This window comes from Dermacentor albipictus, chromosome 8, assembly GCF_038994185.2.
Source record: "Dermacentor albipictus isolate Rhodes 1998 colony chromosome 8, USDA_Dalb.pri_finalv2, whole genome shotgun sequence".
Classification (NCBI taxonomy): domain Eukaryota; kingdom Metazoa; phylum Arthropoda; class Arachnida; order Ixodida; family Ixodidae; genus Dermacentor; species Dermacentor albipictus.
This window is the reverse complement of record NC_091828.1, coordinates 67612924-67636888: the sequence shown is the minus strand read 5'-3', so window position 1 is coordinate 67636888 and position 23965 is coordinate 67612924. Positions and strand designations below refer to the sequence as shown.

The following is a 23965-nucleotide window of genomic DNA, read 5'->3' as shown; positions in this document are numbered from 1 at the left end:
CCTAGCGCTGTCAAATATGGCGGCGTCCACCATGTCTTTTCGCTAGTGAGGGTCGGCCACGGCGTGTTTTTGGACTGATTCTGTAACGGGACGCCGCGCGGTTACAAGTCAACATGGGTATCCTCGAGAAGATCAGCGAAATCGAGAGAGAAATCTCCCGGACACAGAAAAATAAGGGTGCGTGTATAATTTGCTTGTTCGCTTTGTCCGGTGCCGCTGCAGCCGACTGAATTGCGCCCAGCGGTTGGTAAGGCCGATGTCAAAATAAGGCCGAGACGTGTGTGCCACGAACGTGACAGTGACAATATTTGTCAGCCAACTGTCGTCGCGGTAGACCGAATAGGCATGTTCGTGGAGTTTAGTAAAAGCGACGGTCACACCTTCGGATTGAGTAAAGTGCCCTGGATTTGCAGAGCCCATATCCGCGTTTCGATATAAGTTCAGTTGTCACGTAGGTGCCCACGCCAGTTAAATCAAGGAAGAGCGCAGAATTATAGCCCGATCACACAGGGCACTTGCGATCGGGATCTAAAGAGTCCTGTGTATCGGGGTATTAGCTGCTAGTTTAGCGCCTTTGTTTCACTTGCCCAAGACTGGCAGCTTGGCACTTTAAAAGGCGCCGCATGTGATGCTTGCAGACGTAAGGAGGAGTCGTTACAATCCTCTTAACTTGTCTGTCGAGTTTTCAGGCTGCAAGTGTTCATTTGCTGATAGATTTCCACGCACTTTTGTACCCTGCACACGTAAGCATGACTAAACAAACAATCACTGTAATATATAAATACTTGGAAACACAGCGTTCTCCTAGTACTTTCACGTGACAATGTCACCAGTGGCTGTGAGGACATAATAATTAACCAAAGTGAGCCACTGCATGCATGTTCATGCAGTGTTAAAAGTGTGGTTGTTCTTGTCTTCCTGGGCACAGCTACGGAATACCACTTGGGCCTGCTGAAGGCCAAGCTAGCAAAGTACAGGACTCAGCTTCTGGAGCCACAGGGCAAATCAAAGGAAAAGGTAAGTTCACTGTGAATAGCCACTGTTAAATCTCCCAGGTCTCATCGTGAAATGGGCATCGACAATATCAGTTTATTGCCATCGCACAAAACCAACACATTAAAACAGGCCAACTGGCTGATGCCGATAAATGTATATCCTTTTTGTATGCCGGTAGATGGTGCTTCCCATGCCCACGGTCCACAACATTGCCCAACTATTCCAGTGAACTTAGTGGTCAGGCTCAGTGCACAACACCTACTGATCGTGCCTTGTTCTAGGGTACTGCTTCTTGTTAGTGCATCACCAGCACGCCACTTAAACGACCGCTTTATGAGATGACAGACTTTTGTGGAGTAAGTGCTCCGTAAGAGACTTAATGCTTCTGCTCATGCAGAGTCGGGCACGAATACAGCAGCTTAGTAGCTGGGCAGTGCAAAGGATGTGGCCCCCTCCCCCAAATTCATCAGAAGAGGGTATGACAAAACAGTAAAAGAAAGTTGTTGACCTTATGTTCAGCATAAGAGTGAGAAGTTTATCAGCCTGAGTTCCTTGCAACTTCTAGATCAGCGAAGTCTCTCTGGGATGGCTCTTTGATTCTTGCTATTTTTTAAGTTAATGAAGACAATTAGGCTAGTTGGTTTCTTTTTTTTTCAAGACTGAGACAAAATTGCTTTTTTGTTAATGTATTGTCGTGATGTAGTGAAGGCAGAAAAGCTGAAACACTGCCAAACAGCATGCACAAATAATTTTTTACATTTTTATTGTTGGTTGAACTTGTACCCAGAAGGCAAAGTAACACTAAAGTGATGACTGCAGCAAGTGCAATCACACATCAGATTTAAAATCACTGGCCATGTCTCTGCACTTATTATACATGCATCAGTGCATATGCCAAAGCAGTCGCCGGTGCTAAAGCGCAGATTTAAAATTGTACAGTGCTATTTGTGTTGTGCATGCAATCTGATTAGACATGCCTGTCTCACCACCAAATTGGTAATAACATTCACAAAGTTTTGGATACAGAAAGCACTCTTGCACCAAGTGATAACATGATAACAGCTATAATTCAATGAAAGCAGTAACCAGGAAAAACAATGGATTTATAGCGGTACACTGCCTGCTTATGTAACGTGTTTATTGCTGACTTTGAATGTGATCATCTCTTGGCTTTGGCCATATCAATAAAAAGGAAAGGGTGTGAGCAGTGGTGTAGCTAGGTCGCCTGGCACCCGGGGCCCACAGCTCTTCTGTCGTCCCCTCCCCCCCCCACCCGGGTGTAGCCAGCGGAAAGAGGGGTGTCTTCAGACGTATATCACACACACACACCCCCTCCAAGGCCCCTTGCACCCGGGTCCCCCGGCCCCCCCTATTGCTACGCCACTGGGTGTGAGGATTAATCGTGCTGACCATTTTGGTTGTGTGCTGGTGTGTGTGGTTCACTCACCATCATGTTTGCTGTGGTAGTATGTCCTGCCAGAAAGAGAGCTTGTATTCCAAGTGAGCTTCCATTGAAAGTTGAAACACATCTTGTAGCTATTCTCGTTCCCACCACTTTAGTGCTGCTCAGTGTAAATCGCAATGTTATTGCGCCATATATGGGCAGTTACCAAGGTACATTCTTTTTTATGCCCTTTGTTATATCTCTTTGTTTACAACCGTAATCCATGATCTGTAGGAGAGACCTTGCTAATTATGTGACAGTACACTTGAGGATTCCAGCTGACCTCTCGGAGATTAACATTCTGTTAGCCACGCAGAGCCCAACTAACCAAATTTATATTTTGTTTCAGGGGGAAGGCTTCGATGTTATGAAATCGGGCGATGCGCGTGTCGCTCTCATTGGCTTTCCATCGGTTGGCAAGGTAAGAGCGCTCTGTTTCTTGCTATTTGAGAAGTAAACAAGCTTTTAATATAGATATTGCTGAGAAATTAACAAGCTGCTCTTGTGGTGCCAACACGTTCAGCTTATCGCTACCTGTTGCGGGGCTAGTTTGTTACTGCTTATTGTTGTGTAAAAAAGGTAAAACCATATAAAGAAATGACCAAACAGGAAAGTGCTTCGTAGTGCTCATTTCCTCATATGGTTTCACGTGTTTTGCACCATGGCCACCAAGCTGTTTTGGTGCTGTTTTGTTTGGTCTTTGAAGCTGTTGAGTGTTGCATCGCTGTGACTCATCTTAACTCTTTATATATTTTATTTCCTTTTGTTCGTGTTTTCTGTAATATGCGACCTTTATTACAATGCATGTAGGCATGTGTATTATGTTTTTGCTGGATTAATTTAGCACAAAGAAACCCCGCATCCAATTTTATGCTCAGTGAGGTTATGTTTTAGCATGCAATCAACACAACGTGAAATGCTTATCTCGTTTGCAAGTTCATGCTGTTTGTTGGTCTTGCTCATAGCCAACATAAATATTCTTTAATTTTTTGTTGCAGTCCACGCTGCTCAACATCATGACTGACACCCACAGCGAGTCAGCGTCGTATGAGTTCACCACACTCACCTGCATCCCTGGTGTTATTGAGGTGAAATCGCTCAATACTTCTACAACAAGAATGCTGTCCGCTTTTGGGGGCCACAAAATTTTGGTTTTTGTTTAGTCTATGTCAAAACACTAGATCTTTAAAAAAGACTAATTTGAGCCTGACCTAATGCGTAAAAGAAATGTTAAGTAGTTACAAAAGGAAACAGATGTCCAAGACCTGTCAGGCGTTTTGACCAGCCAAAATTTTAGTTGGTACGTAGGCATAAAGTGACCTTAAGAGAAAGAAAGTGCCTGCCCACCGCCTTGGCCCTCTGTGTACATCTGTACTGGTTGCTTTTTTTTTCATTCAGAGGCTTCCACTAAGGAGTCTGTCCTAGCCTGGGTGGTTCAGTCCCAGCTGTGGCGGCCGCATTTCAGTTGTGGGGAAATGCAAGAACGCTCATGTGCTTTTATTTGGGTGCACATTAAAGAGCTCCAGGTGTTTGAAATTAATCTTGAGTACCCCCACCCCCTATGCTGTGACTCAATCAGATCATGGTTCTAGCATGTAACACCCCACAATTCAATTTTTTTTAGCCTGTGTGCTGATTTGGAACATCAAATTCGATAATGCAATTGTAGTCACTTCATTTTGTTCTTGCTCCCATGTCCTGTGTCAATTGCTGTTGAACTGGCCAATGACAAGGTGCTTTTGTGGAAAGCTTGAGTTTGCACTCACTCATTCTTATTTGTGCGCACCTTGCAAATTTAATGTTTCCGTGACGTCTCTTGCAGTACAAAGGTGCCAACATACAGCTTCTCGATCTGCCTGGTATCATCGAAGGTGCCTCTCAAGGTACAGCTTTGACTTCTTGCTTCTAGCATTGTGCATTGTCGTTTGTTTTCGTGTTGCTGTCTATTTTTGTCTGCTGTAGTCTCCAAAGTACATGCACAAAAACCACCACTATCAAAAGTCTACGGGATGCACAACACCCCACATAAATTTGGCAACCGCGAATGGTACACAATGGCTGAGTGAATAGTGCATTGGCTTTGAACACTGTCATTGGAGGGCAAGATTCTGTTTTTTCTTCGCCATATGCCAAGGATGAAGCTGAGGATGAGGAGGTGGACTGATGACAAAGGTGTAGTGAAACGGGTGGACAGAATGAAGCCAACAAACCTAGTTCTTGAGCTCTTAGGCTGTTTACGCACTAAAGTATTGCCTTGTAGAGGTCTTGTTGCTGCTAAAACCGTTATGTCAGCTGGTAAGTTGAGCATTTTTGCTCATTCCAAATCCTACTTTTGTTTTTATGAATTGTTGCATATCTCTATAGCGACTCTTATAACTGTGTCCATGTGCTAAACATGAAAGTAACGATCGGCCCATTCGGAAGATGCAACACACCTTGAGTGGTTGTCCTTTTTTCCAAGGGGACTTCGTTTCCCAACCTTGCTGTATAAGCATTTGCTGGACTAAAATATAGCACTTTCTCTGTGTTAATACCACATGGGCACTAGTGTTCCTTAAGGCGTTCTCGTCACAAGCATGAACAGAGCCACTGCTGTATGAAGCTTATGCCAGTGTACGCCTTTATGGTGTCATGTCGCCCTCTAGGCAAGGGACGAGGACGCCAGGTGATTGCCGTGGCCCGAACTGCCGACCTTGTTGTCATGATGCTGGATGCCGGCAAGAGCGAGGTGCATCGGTAAGGAGACTGCTTCAAGTTCGAGACAGTTGTGCATTTAGTTGTTCACTTCTTGAAGAAGATGTGTGTGTCTACAGCCATCTAAAAGAGGGATTTGCATGAAGTCATGGTGCTAAGAAAACTTGGGGATTTGCTAAAAGGAATACCAAGGAGCTGAGGAGGAATATCAAGTAGAGCTCTATTAGTAAATTAAGATTCTGCAATACCAACTCTTGCTATCAGAGGAGGTACAGTAAGCCAGAACAGACATGGAGGTGAGTGATAGGTGCTGACACTGCCTTGAAGTTTTTGTGCCAGCAGGTAATGATGGCATGAATTTTGAGTGTCTGCACAGGTCTGCTTACTGTAAAATCCCGCGTATAATATGAGGTTCTTTTTTTTTTCCTGTTATTAGTGTCCCAAATTTCCGCCTCGTACTATATGCAGATCTGAGCGAAAATTTCATTAAGAAATTCAGGCACGAAGTTTTGGTTTCATTATTGCTGCATGGCTATAGCTTGGCTTCGTTATTGCTGTGTGGCTTCGGCTCGGCTTCGTTATTGCTGTGTGGCTATGACTTGGTTTCGTTATTGCTGCGTGGGTACAGAATCGTTTCTTTATTGTTGTGTGCACACCTTGGCAGCACACGTGCAAACCACGCTTCGTGAAGTGCATCTTTTTATTACGTAGTGAAGGAGCAAGATTTCAGGGCCACGAAAACGGCACTTGGCTGCTTTCAAGAGAAAGGTGATCTTAGCTGTACACGACATCGGCAACAGTGCGGCCGATAGGCAGTTCGGCATCAATGAGCGAAGCATTCGCGGATGGCGATGACAGAAAGAAGCCCTTTTCGCATGCTGCAAAACACAAAGAACCTTTCGCGGCCTGAAGAATGGGACATTCCTGGAAATTGAACTCGCCGTGATGGAGTTTGTATGCCAACAGCGAGCCGCACATCTGGCTGTGAGCGTAGGCAAAAGCTAGAGAGCTAGCAAGAGAAAAGGAGCTACCGAGCTCCGCCTTCAAAGTCAGCAAGCACTGCATTTATTGTTACATGTGCCGTGCTGGATTTTCCTTGTGCTGCCGAACTTCGATTTTGCAAAAGCTGCTCGAATCATTCGACGAGCTGCTTGTGGCTTTCCAGCTTCACATTATTTCGCTCTGCAAGTCCAAGAACTTCCAACTAAGGCAAACCGGCAATGCTGACCAAATTCCAGTTTATCTGGACATGCCATCGCCCCTCACCATCCATGAAAAGGGCTCTAAACAGGTTTATGTCCTATGCACTGGCAAAGAGAAGACGTGAGTTACCGTCATGCTGTCGTGCACGGCAGCTGGCCACAAGCTCCCGCCCTATGTCGTCTTCAAGCGCAAGACAGTGCCTTAAGGTGAGGAGCTGCCAAAAAATGTCACCATGAGATGCCATGAGAAAGGCTTCATTAATGAGGGTCTTTAGCTGGACTGGATAAAGTCCGTGTGACATAGGCAGCCCAGAGCACTGTTGTCACTCCTGTCCATCCTCTTGCTGGACAAGTTTCGTTGGCATTTGGCCAACTCAGTGAAGAGGCTGTTGCACGAATCTGGCACTGAACTCGTTATCCCAGGTGGGATGATGTGTCAGCTGCAGCCTCTAGATGTTTGCATGAACAAGCCGTTCAAGGACGCGGTCAAGCAGTGCTACGCAGAGTGGATGCGCTCAGGTGAGCCTGCAGTGACGCCGACTGGGCGACTGAAGCAGGCATTGCCAGCCACACTGTGCAAGTGGATTGTGGACCACATGGGCGAGCATACCGGGGTACCTTGTGCGTCATGCTTTCAAGAAGTGCGGCATCTCTGAACATGTTCAATGGCACAGAAGATGAGTACCTATGGGAAGATATGTCCAACAAGGAACTATCCGAAGAGAGCGCAGCTGAGGAAGACAGTGATTGAACTGCAGAGTGCAATTTAAATAAATGTTTTCCTCACTCATAAGCAAATAAATTTTTCTTCCAGCAATTTTTTCCATATCATGTCCCAAAAATTTCACCTCGTATTATGTACGGGTTCGTAATATACGCAGGTTTCTGCAGTAATTGTTTATTGCTAAAAAACTGGCAGTTTCCCCCGAGAGGCAAAGCATGAATTGCAATAGCAAATCATTAAACAGCTATACAAAGTAAGGATAGTACATGGCTTTATCGGCCGTATAAACTTGTAAACATTCACTTACTAACTAAATTAACGAGCATGGTGTCACACGCACGCACAGGCAAAACATGGCCGTATCTCACAATGACTGCAGACAGTCGTTGAAATACTGGCATAATGAAGAGCAGCAGCAGCTGCAAACAAATTGACCTTCGGGCTGCCTCTCCCTTTAACGCGAACTAAGCGGCGAGAACACAGCACACATGAAGCTCTCGGCCTTCGGCATGCCTGCATTCTGTTCCCTGTCACAGATCGCTTTCAAGATAAGGCCGACGCAGCCATGCCCTATGCTGCCGCCGTTGGAGTAGAATGCCCCCCCATTTCCCCAGTGTCTTGTGTGCGATAGAAGATGGAGCGCTTTCTTCCCGTCTTCCTCCCTTGCACTTGTAAAATAGAGCCACCACCCTCGGCTCATCCTCGCACGCTTTCATTCACACCGACAGTATATGCGCGCAGCGACAATGCTATCACACTTGGGCTTTTTACGGAACATCACAGAGACCCCAACAATGGTGGCAGGAAAGCAGCTGGAGTGCCTATATGAATGCTATTGCAATAAAATAGACTGTTGCATTCTAGAACAACCATAGAGTCAACTTGGCAAGTTTGGAGATCTTCCAGAAGAAGCTGATTATAGTCTCATGCTCGCCCACGTAGGAATTAAGCCTTGGCTGCAATGTTTATCGGTGTCGTAGCCATTGGGTCTCACTAATTTCTATTAGTTTTTAGCAGTCAACTAGCCTCTAACCATGCAAAACTTAAGAAGGTCAGAACACCCGTACGCTTGCCAGCTTGCGCTCACTCCTGGCCGCTCCTGGCCTTGGGAAACATCGTGTTGTAACAAGCTATTGATAGCACTTCAAGACAAGCAATTTGGATGCAACTACTTCGTTGGTCAAGCCGGTGCAGGACAAAGCCAGTCTGCACCACGTAGCACGGTCAGATTGGGGCACATGGGCACGAGCTTGCTTACGAGTTTACGCACTACAGCTGGCCACTACATGCAGTTGCATGTAGCTGCATAGCTTAGATAACGCTGCCCCTGCAAGATGCTGCAATGAGCCCCCATCACTGAGCTCACTACAGTTCGCGTGGGACAACCGCATATGCTGGTGGGCCTGTGTGAGTGACGTGGCTACAGGTAGGGTACTGCTCTAGGTGCGTGCCGAGTGGTCCCGAGCGCCAACGTGTGACTAACAAAGGTGTTAACTTGGCCCACTCTCTTTGCGCACCTAAACTGTAGGCCAGCAAGCTGCTGGCCAGCCGAGCTTGTGCACAATGCACTCTGTCTGGTCTGGCAGCTCCGGCATGAGCTAGGACATGTTCTACCAGACGCGAGATGTTGAATTTTCTCTAGTGTAGCACGCGGCACAGGCCTATGTTTTACGCCATATCACAGCTGAAACACAAGGCACACGTTCCAGATTGGCCGTGGCCGATTATGTCTGCGTCTTTAAGCCAATGGGCGCATTGCCAATATATTTGCACAAGAGAACATAAAGACAATGTTCTGTTCGACCCTTGTAGATTGTGTGATTGCTACAGAGAAAAGTCTGAAAGAGAATGTGCTACTCATGGCACTCAATGTAATGAAACAGTTGCGCATCGCTATCTCGTGCGCTGTAGCACACAGTAAATACATGAGGCACTCGGAACTGAACCATAAGTTGAGGGATAGCCTCCAACTTTGGCGCATCGTAGGTGCTGAAATCGGAAGTAGTGGCATCCCAGTCAACAGCTAAAATCAAACAGTGACGTTCAGTAGGCAGAGCATTGTGGGCGCTCCCTGCTCCGCTGTAGCCTTTGCCGTGCAAGGCATTGAAAAAGGTGCTGGAGCACTGAGAAGGGTATCATAGGTGATCTTTGATTGCTAATAACTCCGCTTCTGTTGAACACATTGAAGTACTTTTTGCAGCAAAGTATCTCTGAAAGAGTCTATTTTAATTTCAAATGCATTTCTAGACTACAATAAAAAGTGATTCGAGGATCCTTTAAAGATGTCACAGCACATTTGCTTGCTGCACGTCTTATATGCTACATGAGCATCACAAACACTTATCATATGTTGCAGCTGCAATTAGGAAATTGAGAAATTGCCCAATTCTTGCTTCAGTTACGTTTCAATTGTGCTTTAGATCATGCTGTGAAGAACGTTTAGGAACTCAGGATTGTAGTTCCGTTTAGTTTCGTTTACTGTCATTTAGTTCAAATTGCACTCGGTGGATTCAAAACTCTAAACTTACCATGGTTTCCAGGAAGCTGCTGGAGCAAGAGTTGGAAGCCGTCGGCATCAGGCTAAACAAGCTGCCGCCAAATATTTACTTCAAGGTGAGTCACCACAAATTTGCTGTACGCCATTGCATGCAGTGTACAGACCGAGAAGTGTTTAGGCCAAAGACTACTAACATGTTATAAAACAGTGCAAGTCAAAGAATGCACAGTTCTTCACAGCTTTGGCCATTGGGCCAAAGATGTGTTGTTCCTAACTGCCCGAGAGTGTGCATTTGGTGGCAATTTGTTTGCAGGTGAAGTTTGTAATGTGCTGTGCCCTTTGTTGGCATGTAGCGAACACAGTTAGAGGTGTGGTGTTTTTTACATTTTTTTCGAAGGTAGTACTCTCAACCATGAAAATGGTACTCTCTGCATGACAAAGCTGTAATAAAATACAAGAGTTGGTTTACATTTTGGCTATACAAAAGTTACTCTGAATATTTTCTTCTCTTTCTTTTTTTCTTTCAAACTTCATAGGTCTGTACAAAAAGCTACACATAGGTTTGCGAGCGAGCCTTTTCTCACGCTTTACTGCATGTTTTCTACTAAGAAGTCACGTAGCTATTTGTGCACCATTATTTTAAGAGAATGTCCTGTGATTAGCTTTAAAATAAGTATTGCAACTGCACCATGCCTAGGCACAATGCTTGCTGATGTTTCTTAAAACTTTCGTTAATGGTATTAGAGTTTCTTATCGTCCGAGGCACTTATGTTTCTCACTTGCCCTTATGATTGCAGGAAAAGAAAGCAGGAGGCCTGAGCTTTAACTCGACTTGCAACCTGACAAAGTGTGACGAGAAGCTCGTCCAAATGGTTCTTCACGAGTACAGTGAGTGACTGCACCAGGGCTGGGCTCTTATCAGTTGTGCCAGCAGTATGAGCACGTTCACACTGGGACATCTGGCATCTGTAATCCCTCGCTGGGAACCAGTCAGAACACAAAGGTCTTGCAGAGTAGGTCGTACCCATCACCGCCCCTGGTGCCATCTCTTCTTTGGGGAACGCCTCTTCTGCTCCTGATGCATAGCCATAAATGTGCCTGCTCGTCTTCTTTTTTGAGGCTTGTCCTTTCGATCGATGTGAAAAAACACACACACACAAACTTGGCGCGAGTGGAGGAAGTGTTGGGCGTACAGGGACATCTGGGATACCCGTGTGCGTGTGTAATTCGGTGTATACCTGACAGATGGCGCTACTAGTAAAATTTCGCAGCATCTCGAGTTCTTCGGCTGTGCAGTGGACAAGCAGTATGAATGACATGGCATTTTGTCCGCAGGAGCTATCCGATCGCTGTAGGTGCCTAATGCCCCAGTGTGGATGTGGCATAATTGTAATGGCCACTACAAGAGGAAACCCTTAGCATGACCTTTGATGACATGATTACAATGGTGCTATTGATGTCTCTTCACAGACAATAATTAATTTATTTTTATTAATTGCATGTGTTGCATTACATTGGCAATACTGGCAGCAGTGCCACTTGGTGCTGAAATGGCACGAGCAGGAATTTCTGAGTCAGGTTTAGTAGTAATGGCCGTGGGGTCATGTGCTGTTGTTTCAATTAAGTGCAGCAGCATTGCAAGTAGTACTGGCTGAAATGTTGTGCTACTAGCCAGAAGAATGATAACCAAAGCACTGCACAAGCCTGTGTTGCCTATTTGCATGCATCCAGTTGTACTGATCCTAAACTGCGATGAAAAATAAGTCCAGAAGCTTTTTTTTTTTTTTTTTCTGAGAGGTACAGTTCCTTAGAAGCTCAGTTGCTTGGCTGAGAGCTGAATTTATAAGGTCAGAAAAATGAGAAGGAAAGCTTGCTGCTTTTAGTGGTCCGTGGTTGCGTGACCGAAAATGTTTCCCAATGCAGAGATCTTCAATGCCGAAGTCCTCTTCCGTGAGGACTGTACCCCGGATGAGCTGATTGACGTGATCCTGCGCAACAGGGTCTATCTGCCTTGTGTATACGTTTACAACAAGATCGACCAGATTGCCATTGAGGAGGTGGACCGGCTTGCCCGCCAGCCGCACAGTGTTGTTGTCAGGTGAGCCTCGCAGCGTGTACGTGATTCATTCTTATTGTTAATTTCAGCTAATAAAGGAAAAATGAGGCATCCACTCAAACGTAGCTAAGTGCTACAAAGGAAATCCATACGGGTTCCTAGAAAGAAAAGCTTCACAGTTGAGGAAAAATTTGTCCTAGTTTGGGACTCAAACCCGGGACCACCACCTTTCCGGGGCAGCCGCTCTACCATCTGAGCTGACCAGGCGGATAGCAGATGGCAGGCAAAGTCGAGTTCATCAACAACTCAAAAGCAAAGGCAAGAGTTTGATGTAATAGTTCCGCGGTAACCCGCAAGGTGGAGAGAAGTAATTAATAAAGAGAAAATCTTGCCTTTGCTTCTGAGTTGTTGATGAACTCGACTTTGCCTGCCATCTGCTATCCGCCTGGTTAGCTCAGATGGTAGAGTGGCTGCCCCGGAAACGCGGTGGTCCCGGGTTTGAGTCCCAAACCAGGACGAATTTTTCCTCAACTGCGAAGCTTTTCTTTCTAGGAACCCGTATGGATTTCCTTTGTAGCACTTCACTACATTTGGGTGGATGTCTAATTTTCCCTTTATTAATTACTTCTCTCCACCTTGCGGGTCTCCACAGAACTATTACATTAATTCCAGCTAGTAAAATTTTTGACTTGAACTAATTATTAAACCTGCATTTTAATGTGCTCATGCCCTTCATCTCTGGGAGATTGCTATGCCTTTTGACTTCATCCTTAATTCTGACTTTCGGGCACCTTTATTCAATTTTTCTGCCTGGTCCAAGTTGAGTGATAAAGGTGAACAGCTTTTGAAGATATCAGTTTTAGTCGTACCCTTGTCAAAACTGTCATAATGTTGTAAGTGCCCGAATGCCAACCAGCTCTTTCAAGACACACTTGCTGTCACGCGTGAGCCTTGGGATGTCTTGAGCTTTATATGCGGTAGCGCTGCGTTCGGGAAGGGCAGCCCTATCCTTCTCACACCACCGCCTCTCCCTGTGGCAGCTATGGGAGAGGGCTCAGTCGGAAGAAGAGGATGGCAGTCGCCTTCCATGCCGGTGCCTCCGAAAACAATGCACATATGAGCAATCTGTTTTCTATAGAATTACACAGTGAAACAACAGCTGTTACCTCTTTAACAACTGTACGCCGCCAAGCTAACCATTCCTTTAAAAAAGTGAATAGCTTTAAGCATCTTGCTGTTCACTTACATTGACAGTCGTTGTCAATGGTTTCTGCACAATATTTGTTGCCTTGTGCATAAATTATTGTTATTGTTTCCATCTAGCATTTTTTTGTTCAAGGGAATCTATAGACTATAATTGTTGTCCATGGTCAGTAGTGGCATAACTTTCATTCCAAGAAGAAGAAAGCACGAGCTAAAGTTTTGCTGCGATTAGCCTTCAGCTGATTTGCATTCAGTGCTGCAATCAGCCTCTTTATATGGCTTTCATAGATTATGAAAAGGCATTTGATTCAGTAGAGATAACAGAAGCCATAGAGGCATTACATAATCAAGAAGTACAGGAGGCTTATGTAAATATCTTGGAAAATATCTATAAAGATTCCACAGCTACCTTGATTCTTCACAAGAAAATTAGGAAGATACCTATAAAGAAAGGGGTCGGGCAAGGAGACACGATCTCTCCAATGCTATTCACTGCATGCTTGAAAGAAATGTTCAAGCTATTAAACTGGGAAGGCTTAGAAGTGAAGATAAACAGTGAATGTCTCAGCAACCTTCGGTTTGCAGATGACATTGTCCTGTTCAGCAACACTGGGGACAAGTTACAACAAATAATTGAAAACCTTAACATAGAGAGCATAAGAGTGGGGTTGAAGATTCATATTCAGAAGACAAAGGTAATGATAAATAGCTGGGCAAGGAAACAAGAGTTCAAGATTGCCAGTCAGCCTCTAGAGTCTGTGAAGCGGTACATTTACTTAGGTCAATTACTCACAGGGAACCCTGATCATGAGAAGGAAATTCACAGAAGAATAAAAATAGGTTTGAGCGCATGCGGCAGACACTATCAGCTCCTGACTGGAAGCTAACCATTATTATTGAAAAGAAAGGTATTCAATCACTGCATTCTGCCGGCGCTAACATACGGGGCAGAAATTTGGAGACTGACAAAGAAGCTCGAGAGCAAGTTAAAGACTGCGTAAAGAGCGATGGAACGAAGAATGATAGGTGTAACGATAAGAGACAGGAGGAGAGCGTTGTGGATCAGAGAGCAAACGGGTATAGACGATATTCTAATTGTCATAAAGAGGAAAAAAAATGGAGCTGGGCGGGCCATGTAATGTGTAGATAACCGGTGGGCCATTAGGGTCACAGAATGGGTGCCAAGAGAAGGGAAGCACAGTCAAGGATGACAGAAGACTAGGTGGTGCTATGAAATTAGGAAATTCACAGGTACAAGTTGGAATCGGTTGGCGTAGGACAGAGGTAATTGGAGATCGCAGGGAGAGGCCTTCGTCTTACAGTGGACATAAAATAGGCTGATGATGATGCTGATTTGCATTCGTTCTTTGTGCCTGCCTGCAGCTGCAACATGAAGCTGAACCTGGACTATTTCCTGGAGAGGCTGTGGGAATACCTGGCTCTGATTCGGGTCTACACCAAGAAACGTGGATGTGAGTAGCTGTCTTGAATGTAACTCTTTATCATTAGTGTGTGCCCGGCGGCTTTAAAGCTCTTTAGCTGTGTCCGTGTGATGTCTGTTTAATCTGACGTTCAGTGATTGTCCCTTTTCACTGATATATTGTTTCTTACAGAAGAAACATCCAAGCATATTTGTAAGAGCATGTGTGTGTAATTTGTTGATCTTCCCGTGCCTCGTATCGGCAGAGCAAGGTGGTGACGGACTATCAAAATCCGCGGGAGACCCTTTGCTGGCCCATTGGAAGCACCCTACTTGCGTTTCTTAGGCATAGACCTAGTCTCATATTTTTTTTTTTTTCGGCCAATATCTATGTATGTTTGTAACGAGTGTCGAATACAGAGAAGGTATTGTTGTGGCTGACATGATTTCATTGTAACGAGTGTTGACTGTGCCATAGAATCTCTGGCATTACGCTTATGTCATGATGTGGCAGTTTTTGGCACGAAATTTACTAATGGGAATTTGGCCCTCATTTTCTCAACTACGTAATAAACAGTTTCTTTTTTTGCCCTTGGATATGGGGATAAGGTTAGGAAAGAATGCCACTGTAATATGTCTGTTTCCCTCTTGCATACCTTTTTTTTCCGTTTGTCTTCAAGCTCCTCCTGACTTTGATGGTGGCCTTATTCTCCGAAGGAACGCAACAGTTGAGCATGTGGTAAGCTACCTAACCCTTTAAGTGCTGTACCCAAGTATGCTCGATCGTCCACTAATGCGCACCCCTAGCCACGCCTGAGATAATTCACAAACATGAAACATCTGTAGAATGGTTGCGCCATCTACTCAGAAGTTGGTTCAAATGAAATTTTATTGCAGGTTTTATTTTCATATGACAAGTGGCATGGCAAAGCTTATTGACTGCTGGTATTGCTCGCACCTCGTTTTCCAACATAGCAGACTGGTGGAAAAAGTCAGCATGTTTCTTTAACAATGCAGAAATTCGAGAACTTCTTATGAACTCTAATTCAGAGAACTTTGGTTTTGATTAAGAAGTGTTTAAGTTGAAGTGACAGCGAGAAAGATGCCATGTTGCTTGAGGTACACTAATTATCCTAATTAAGATAATTACAATACGTTCTCATATTTTTCGGAATTTTTATATATTAAAAATTTAGTTAAATGTTCAGCAGCATGTTGCCAATCAATAACATTTTCATTTAAAGTCTGCTAATGATTACTTAGAAATTGAATTTGTTGCACTTTGGAAAATGGCCTGGTACCTAAGGTGTTATTATGTTAAATTCTTCTTGTTACTAGCAGCTGTATTTGAAACAGTTAAATGAGTCCCTCTATTGTGCAATTGCATGACATGGCAATTAGATGTTTTGTTCATGTTTGGAGGCACCTACTGCCAAGTTGAGGGACAGGTTCCTTGCTGCACATTAATCGCAGTGCAAACTGTCACAGTGAGGCCTGCAGAGTGCATGCAACGTTGCAGACATTGCCTGGCAAAGATTAGAGTGGTCTCAAGCATCTTTGACAGCACATTCGAAATTCTCATGGTGTTCTCTCTTTACCCGCTGTGCAGTGTCACGCAATCCACCGCAGCATTGTCCACGTCTTCAAGTATGCACTCGTCTGGGTGAGTCGCATGCTGTGGCCTTTTGACCAACTTGAAGCGTTTTTGACTTCCTCAGTGTGTAAGGAGTGTGTGGGTACCTAACGCTGTGAACTTTTTCTGGCACTTCTAGTTGGCATGAATTGTACTAAAATGGTGTTTTGCTGGACGAGTTGGTGAATGTCGACTGGTTCTGCCAGCATAATGTTACAGAGGGATGACAGGAAGGAAACACACCGTTGACTAACAACTGAATTTTATTGAATGGATGCAAGAACTTGCATAGTGATAGGATAGCAGTATCATTTGTATATGCTGCTGCAACCCGTTTTCCTGTATTTATACATTCTTTTGTTTTGTTTTGCGTTGCTATATATCAGGGTGTCTACCAATTGTAAAAACAAGGAAAACCGGGAATTTTCAGGAATCTTAGATAGTCTGAAAATACTTAGGGAAAACTCGGGGAATTTGTGCTTCTAGCAGGAAAAATGAGCTGTAATTTTGTTGAAAGGGAATGAAAGTCGCGGTAGAGAGGAACTGTAACGAATCCTCTTTGACATTGTGCCGTCCGCTGGAGGAGTTGCCAGTGTGCCGTCAACGACCGACTTTCCGAACGCCTGAACGCTTTGCAGCAACACCACATCCCCCGTAGATTTAATGTATTAGAACGTCTGAAATTTCGGACGCGAGAACCTTTCGCCATCCGAGTTTTTGGACATTTTGCCAATACCGCCGGTCTGAAACAGCATTAATCAAAGCCACCACTATTGCCGCCATTTTAACCTTGCCGCTTCGAACTGGCGCTCTCACATGCAGATCTGCTCGCAGCCATAGCCACCACCGCGACAATGCTGGGCCTAGCTGCTTCGACGTTCACTATTAAGCTTCTTGCCATTGTGTGCCGTGTTTTTCATTGAAAGAATTCGCCGCTATCAGCAACGGCACCCACTCTGCCTTTATGGTCCTCACAATTTGTTTCGAAGCTCGGAAAACACGGCACATTGCATAATGCCGGTTCCCAAAAGTCAGCTTCGCCTCAGTAGCAATGTTACGTGGTGAAGCACATGCGAAAGTATTGCGGTGAAGCATAACGAGCGTGGTAACGGGGGCAATTGTCATGGGGCACAGTATGCATTCCTTAATTATACACGCCTGCACCCACGATCTCCTGTCACAGTACGAGCACCGATATGCCTAATTAGTGTACTGGCAGGCCTTCCAAGCTTTTTCGGATGTGCCTGCAGCGATTTGAGCCCTTAAAGGGCCCCTCACCAAGTCTGGCCATTTTGAGCTGACAAGCACCGTGCATACTATGCGCGCTTACGATCGTGTCTGCTGCCACTGTAATGTGGCAAATTTCAGCTCTTATCGCTATGCGCCGCGATAAGAGCTGAAGTTTCAAACCGAATGCTGTCTGCACTTCTCGTCGCGAGCGCCGTGTTCCCAGTCGGAGAGCGGACGTAATTGCTCAAGTACTCCTACGTACATCGCACTGCTGTGACTTCAATTATTCAAGGCAACATCCATTATTTGTGTAATTTGTTGCTTCAGTCAACAAATTAAAGTTTAGAGATATAATAAAACACACAAACTGAACATCTGTGTGTTCTTGTTCTACTTCGCACCGCTGCAAGAGACATGTACTTACGTTTCGTCTGCATGTTCCCATGTTGTGCATTCGTGCACGCACACAACAAAAGTATGTTATTTTCTACAATGTTCAAGCCTGCGGTCATGCTCTATGATCCGCTTGTGTCTTCCTCAGTATTCGCATAGCACTGGCTTATACCGCTAGTCAAATGTTCTTGTGCGCAGCATGCAAAATTGTGTACTGCACGATACAAGACAAACGCAACAGCTCGCGTGCGACACCGTCAGCGGAAGTGCACAGCACAGCAGCAAGGGAAAAAAATGAAGGCGGGCCTGTGATGCATGCGTCACACGATCCTCAAGCTCCGGTATGGGAGAATCCAGGGAAAGAATTTCACTTGCAGAGGCTAGACGGGGCAAGTGGAAAGAGTGTCTCACTTGGCAGTGGCCCTCGCCTCCTGAAATCATGGGTTTGCGGCAGTGGAATATTTCTATCTCGGCTATAAATGAACCAATTTGAAAAATTCTTGCAGCAGAATGCTCCCTAGAGGGCACATAACTTCTAACATATAACCGGAATTTGCTATGTGGCCAGGTCAGGGGCCCTTTAAGGGCAGTAAAAGACATGCATTCACTTTTTCTAACTGCGTGATTTTTTGGACATTTTTGCAGCTCCTAGGGAGTCTGAAAAATCGGGCGTTGACTCTACCACTGACTAAGAGGTTGCTTCAGATGGTCCGTAGGGCGAACGCACGGTGGAAGGAGATGAAAGCAGAAACAGCTTACGCATTGAAGAATGAACGGGAAAGGAAGTGTGCCGCAGCTTCTTTGAAGGAGCTTGAGCTCAAAAAACAGTGTTGGCTGACGTCGGGATGCAGGTGTCCCTCACCCAAACCAAAATATACCCTTTAAGGGGGGACGCGGGTCTTGAAACGGCAAAAAATCACAAAAAAGTCGATTTTCGGAAAAGTGCATTTTCGCTACGTTTATACATTCAAGAATCCCTCCGCGAAATCTAGAAGCTAAATTTAATCGGAAAATAATAAAAAATCGCGCTTAAAGGGGCCAGGGTGAACGCGAAATCGGCAAAATTTGGTCAAAAATGTTCAAACTTCGCGCCGTCACCATTTGCGAACGCGGTGGCCGATGGCCGCCATCTTGCGCTTGTTTTGAAGCTGTTTTCTTTGTGCGCATTTTGCACCAGTTCAAAATGGCGTCGGAGAAGGGAAACCGACGCTATCACGTCATTTCTGGAGGATGCGTCCGTGCCGCCGATTGGCCAAAGCGCGCACACCCCCGCGCGCCTCGCTCCTATTGGTCCGGTGCTCGTCGGCGCGCGCTCGACCGCTCTCGCGTCTCGCTACGTCTGTTTATCTCTGGTTTCATCGCGCCGCTGTCTACGTTTGTTCAGCCGCTTGCTTCGCGACGTTTGATAAGATGCTCATTTCGCTGCCCGGATGGCCGGAAAAGATTGTTGTCTCAAGGCTACTACGCGTCAAGCGGCTGTGCAATGCGCGACGGAAGGCGGCTAGGCTCGCGGAATTGCCGGTTGCTGGTCTGCCTGGACATTCTACCGGATCGAGTTCCGAGCTGCTAACTGGCGCGGCTAGCGTCAACACTTCGTCCGCCCACGCCACGCGTGTTGGCACAGATCGTGCAGGCACCGTTTCCTTCACGACTGAAGAAAGTAGCGAGCGCGCAGCGAGCGCCGGAAAACGTCCGGAGCGCCGGACCTTCGAAGTGCTAACTCCAGCAAGAAGCGAGAAGCCTCTTTGAGCGCAAGGAAGCCGGCCAAAAAGTGGCAAAAAGATAAGATGTATCCAGATTATGCCCCTAGTGAATTTCCTTGAGATTTTATTGGTATGTTCTCAATAAAGATGTTGCAGAACGTTTTTCCTTGATTTCTCAAAACAACAATTCCGACAGACTTCCAATTTTGGAGGTAAAATAGCTTTTGTCCTATTTCAGCTATCAACATAATTTTTTTTTTGCCAGAAAGATAAATGTATGCAGTAAGCAATATGCACCTTTTCAAAGCAGCACTCTTCTCCAAAAGTTTTTGAAATGGGTCAAATTCTTGACATGTCAAGATGGCATTTTTTTCTCACAACTTTGATGAGCTCTAACTCTTGCTCAGATTAGCCTAGAACATTGAATAATACCTTATGGCACTCCCTGAACATCCTAGATAGTCTTTATACTCAAATTACTATGTTAGGGTTTTCTGTTTAGCAGCTAATTTTCCTCCAAACAAAGGACTCAGTTATACAATGCATTTGGATTATATCAGAAAGTGCTTATCCTATGGCAAAATTAATTATATTTTTAGAATCTGCATATTAAAATGCACAATGTGTGAAAATTTCGTTGAGATCTGTCCACAAATAAAAAAGTTGTATTTCAAGTGTAGCCTCCCCCCTTAAAGCAGTGAAGCACGGCACTGATGCATTGTACGTGGTCTGAGAGTATGTCAGGACAGTTGAGGTTTGCGTACCAACTGTTGAAAGAGAATCTCACGTGTCACAAAGTTCAGGCTTCATAGCGATGAGCTTGCTATCAGTTGATAGGAATTGCTCATATTTGAATATATTTGCTTCTGTATGCATCTCCTTTTTATTCGTATGAGAATGTACGACTTGATTTGCAATGGTTTTTACGTTTTTTTTTAAGACATCTTATTGGCCGTGCATTTTACTAACCCTGCCGTGCTGTTTTCTTTTTGAATAAAATAAACAGTAGTCCTTATTATTCAAACTGAATTAAGTCTTTTTTAAAATTTTTTTACATAATTTTTTAACATGCTTACTAGAGAGTGGCAGCATAGGGCGACATGGTGTCAACCCATCTTGACATAAAACGAAGTTCTGTGTCGCTCAAAAAATTTCACAAAGGCACTGGGGGAAAACAGGGAAAACTCAGGGGATTAATTTCAACTTGCTAGACACCCTTTGTATACTAAGTTCGTGCATCCCTTCGAGAAAATTGAACTTGTTAGCGGTCTTGTTGCTTCCTTTCTGCCCTCCCTTTGTATAACGTTATGCTTGTCGAACCAGTTGAATTGCACATTGTTTTATGTAACCAAACTTTTTGAGTTGCAGCGTCTTTAGCGACACAAGTAAATTTCCATTCTTATCTTATGCCAGTAAATCTGCAAGATTATCATTCTCATAATTGATAGGATGACATTTGTGGTGCTGGTTCGATTGCTGTATTTGAAGTGATTGGGTTTGTTGTGCACCTAAATGGTGACAGAAAGCAAAATTTCTGTCTGCAGTTGTGGGGGTAACCACTCAAGAAAGCAATCCATCTTTCCACTGTATGGCAGTACAGTTAGAAGTGGGGATTTGTTTCTACGAGAGGTACAATTGATCTCGTAACTTAGAGAAATTAATGCCAACTGCTCAGACCTTTGGTGGCACACCTACTCAACCAGGGTGTCACCTTTTGCCATTCGTGTTGGGGCTAAAATTGATGTGGGCTTGAAATGTCACAATTAGAGCGCCGATTCTTCAGTCAGTAAAAAAGTGTTTGTTTTAGGTAGTGATAAACGGGTGTTTGAGTACTGTATATTTTCTGCAGAGGAATTGAAAAATGATGCTTTCTAAAACTGGGAAAAAAGCTAGTGGAAACAAAAAGGTATTTATTGCGCCTTTTAAACACCAGTGCCATCTAGCTGCATTACCGTGAATGGATCATGCTGGTGGGCGGCGATAAATTGAGAAAGTTGAACTCCCCACACGAAAGATATTGAGTGAATATGTTTGCCCCTGCTAAACACTAACACCTAAGTCGCTTGCAGCTGCAGTCATGCAAACACTCGCATTCATCCATTCAGGTGTCCCGCTCCAAAGCCTTCACGGGAAGGTCTCGCGAAGCATGCCAGCAAACACGCAGCAGCCACCCCAAGTCAGAGCAGGCTAGTTCCTCTTGCGCCCTAGTGTCAGGTGGCATTAGCAGTGAAACAGTCATGCCACCTCTCGTATTACTGTGCAGCTACTAACTACTTGCGTCGCACGTGCTACAAAGCCATGCGGAGACAAGCTTGGGACGCAAGAGAGCGGAGCGTCCCCACATCCCTCGAAACTTAGATCGCTATATACTATGGCAAAACCATGCTACATGGTATACCATCACTGTGTGCATCACAAAGAAGAGCCACTATGTGCAGCAGCAGCTGTGCCACCGAGGAAATGTCCACACACTTTCATATGTAGCACACATGCGAACATTGTCGCTGGTGTACGCAGGCGGCATGTCTGCAGGTTCAGTGACACGACTGCAGGTCAGAACTCTGTAAAGGCAACGTGGTAGTTGGCATGAGCAAATGTCACTTGCACCAACACACCTTCCCACTGAGAGGGCTGCAGCAACAAGGGGTGACTGCCAGCCACTGTCCTAGCTTCTGAGGGTTGCGAGCCAACAAAGGCGGCCACTGCGCCGAAAGTGCTACAGGCACCTGCATTGTTTGGGGTGGCTCGATCATTGGCAAGGGCAGGAGGCCGCAGCACAGATGATATGCAGATGACATCAAACTAGAGGTGACTCTACTTACGCTGCGTACACTCAAGCGCTCTCGATAAACCACTGAAGTACCGCAAGGAAGAGACGCTCTACATTCGCATCATTCACACGGTACAATACGTATTCACTTCGGCTCACAAAGATATCGGACAGCTGCTCAGATGCCAAGTTTGCATGAACAAAGGTCGCTTCCTTGAGTCAAACGAGTAATTTGAATTCGTGCAAGGCTTACTAAAATGAGGGAAGCAAATTCCAACACCTCAACACCACTGTCCACCGGGTTGTGTCCCTCCACGTGCAACAAGCTGCTTCGGAAAGCCTTAGACCTAACAACGAGCATCCAAACGCTTCACGCAAAATCGACACAAAAGAGGCAGCTGCAAGGAAGCGTCAGCTCTGCGAGGTGGTCCTACCCCACTCACTGCACAGAGCAGCTGAGTGGACGGTACCCAGCATCCCAGACGGTGTTGGAGCGGCCAGTGCCAGGATGCAATACCGGACAGCCCATAGCAGCACCTGTGGCCCGCAGCTGCCCAGTGGAACTGCGCTATCACAAAAGTGCTGGCAGCGGGAAGCAAATGCTTCATCTGCCTCTCGCTTCACTGCGTCTCCGAAACTTGACATTACGCAACCTCGAGTACTAAACACGCGGGAAAACAGCGCACATGATGCCACGCCATCACAGCACGCCCACATTTTGTACACAAAGTAGATTACCTCTAAAACAGGGTGTGCTGGCTGTGTGTATGTTCAGCCACTGTGGCAGCCATGCACAGCCATGACCACTCTAGAAAAGGAGACATGCGCCAACCTATTTCACGTAGCGCAGTAACAATAAACAGCAACAGCACAAGAGCCCACAGGAAAGTGCTGCAATGTGTAAATATAGAGTTTGAATTACAAATGTTGTTCACAAGTATGTTTTATGTGCAGCCCTGAACCTGCATGCAATGTCGTGCTGATTGCATGATCGCTGACACTCTTTTCTCCTTCTGTTCCTTCAGGGCACGAGCACCAAGTACAGCCCACAGAGGGTTGGCCTGCAGCATGTGGTTCACCACGAAGATGTCGTCCAGATTGTCAAAAAATGATGGAACCGCTGTGCCCTAGGAACTGCAAATGATTTATAATGCCTGCCATAAATGAAGTGTATTGGCGGAACATTTTTTTTTTCTTCTTCGCAAGCCTCATGACAATGTATTGTCAAGGAAAGAACATCATAAAGCGACAAGCCCAGTGACCAACTTGCCTTGAGACCAGTGTGGTGTTATTCACTCGCATGTTTCCTTTATTTGAGACACACCAGTTGACAGAAGGAACATTAACAGTGAAACCTCGACATAACAAAGTTAAACTTGAAGCGAACAACTTTGTTAAAATGCAAATTTCATTAATTTGAGGTTATAAAGTTTCAGCAGTAAAAAACCTAACCAATTCCCAGAGCATTCCTGGTGGATAGTATCTTGCTAGTAGGCACTTATAAAAAAATCGCAAGAAGCTCGGGCCATAATAGTGAGGTTATGAGCACCAGTGCGTGCCGTGCAGATCGTGCCAAAAGCAGTGCGCCGATGTGGCTCACGGTGTCCAAAATTTGCGTGTGTTGCACCGTAAATCTTGGATGCCTTGGTTGACTGCACTTAGTGGCTGCAGGTGGTGCCCATAAACAAAGACAAAAGATACGGATATTCATCTTGAGCAAGCAAAAAAAAGTCACGGTTTTGCCAAAAAGGAGCTGTTGGCGACAGCAGAGACAACTACACAAAGTAAGGTTCATAGTTTTAGTGGTGTCACACACCACTCAGGCAAACATTAACAGATATCTCTTGACGACCACAAACTCGCAGCCACAATGCAAGTGAATGCTTCACACCTTGTCTCGGAAACTTGAGATTAGGCAACCGCCAATGCTAGACATGCAGGAACACAATGCGTATCGAGGCACTGATCACCTTGGCTTGGCCTTTGCACTTGTACCGGAG

The 23965-nt window shown here is 45.2% G+C and overlaps 1 protein-coding gene across 1 annotated transcript; it reads left to right on the top strand.

Annotated features, from left to right (window-relative positions):
- The first annotated feature begins 3 nt into the window (after positions 1 to 3).
- On the top strand, positions 4 to 23240 carry LOC135914532 (developmentally-regulated GTP-binding protein 2). The gene is made up of 13 exons (XM_065447440.2): positions 4 to 177; positions 929 to 1017; positions 2790 to 2861; positions 3439 to 3528; positions 4263 to 4323; positions 5086 to 5176; positions 9601 to 9673; positions 10355 to 10445; positions 11481 to 11655; positions 14200 to 14288; positions 14917 to 14975; positions 15846 to 15899; positions 22991 to 23240. Exons 1-13 carry the CDS (start codon positions 114 to 116, stop codon positions 23075 to 23077), a joined length of 1095 nt encoding a protein of 364 aa, XP_065303512.1. The 5' UTR covers positions 4 to 113; the 3' UTR covers positions 23078 to 23240.
- The last annotated feature ends 725 nt before the right edge of the window (positions 23241 to 23965 follow it).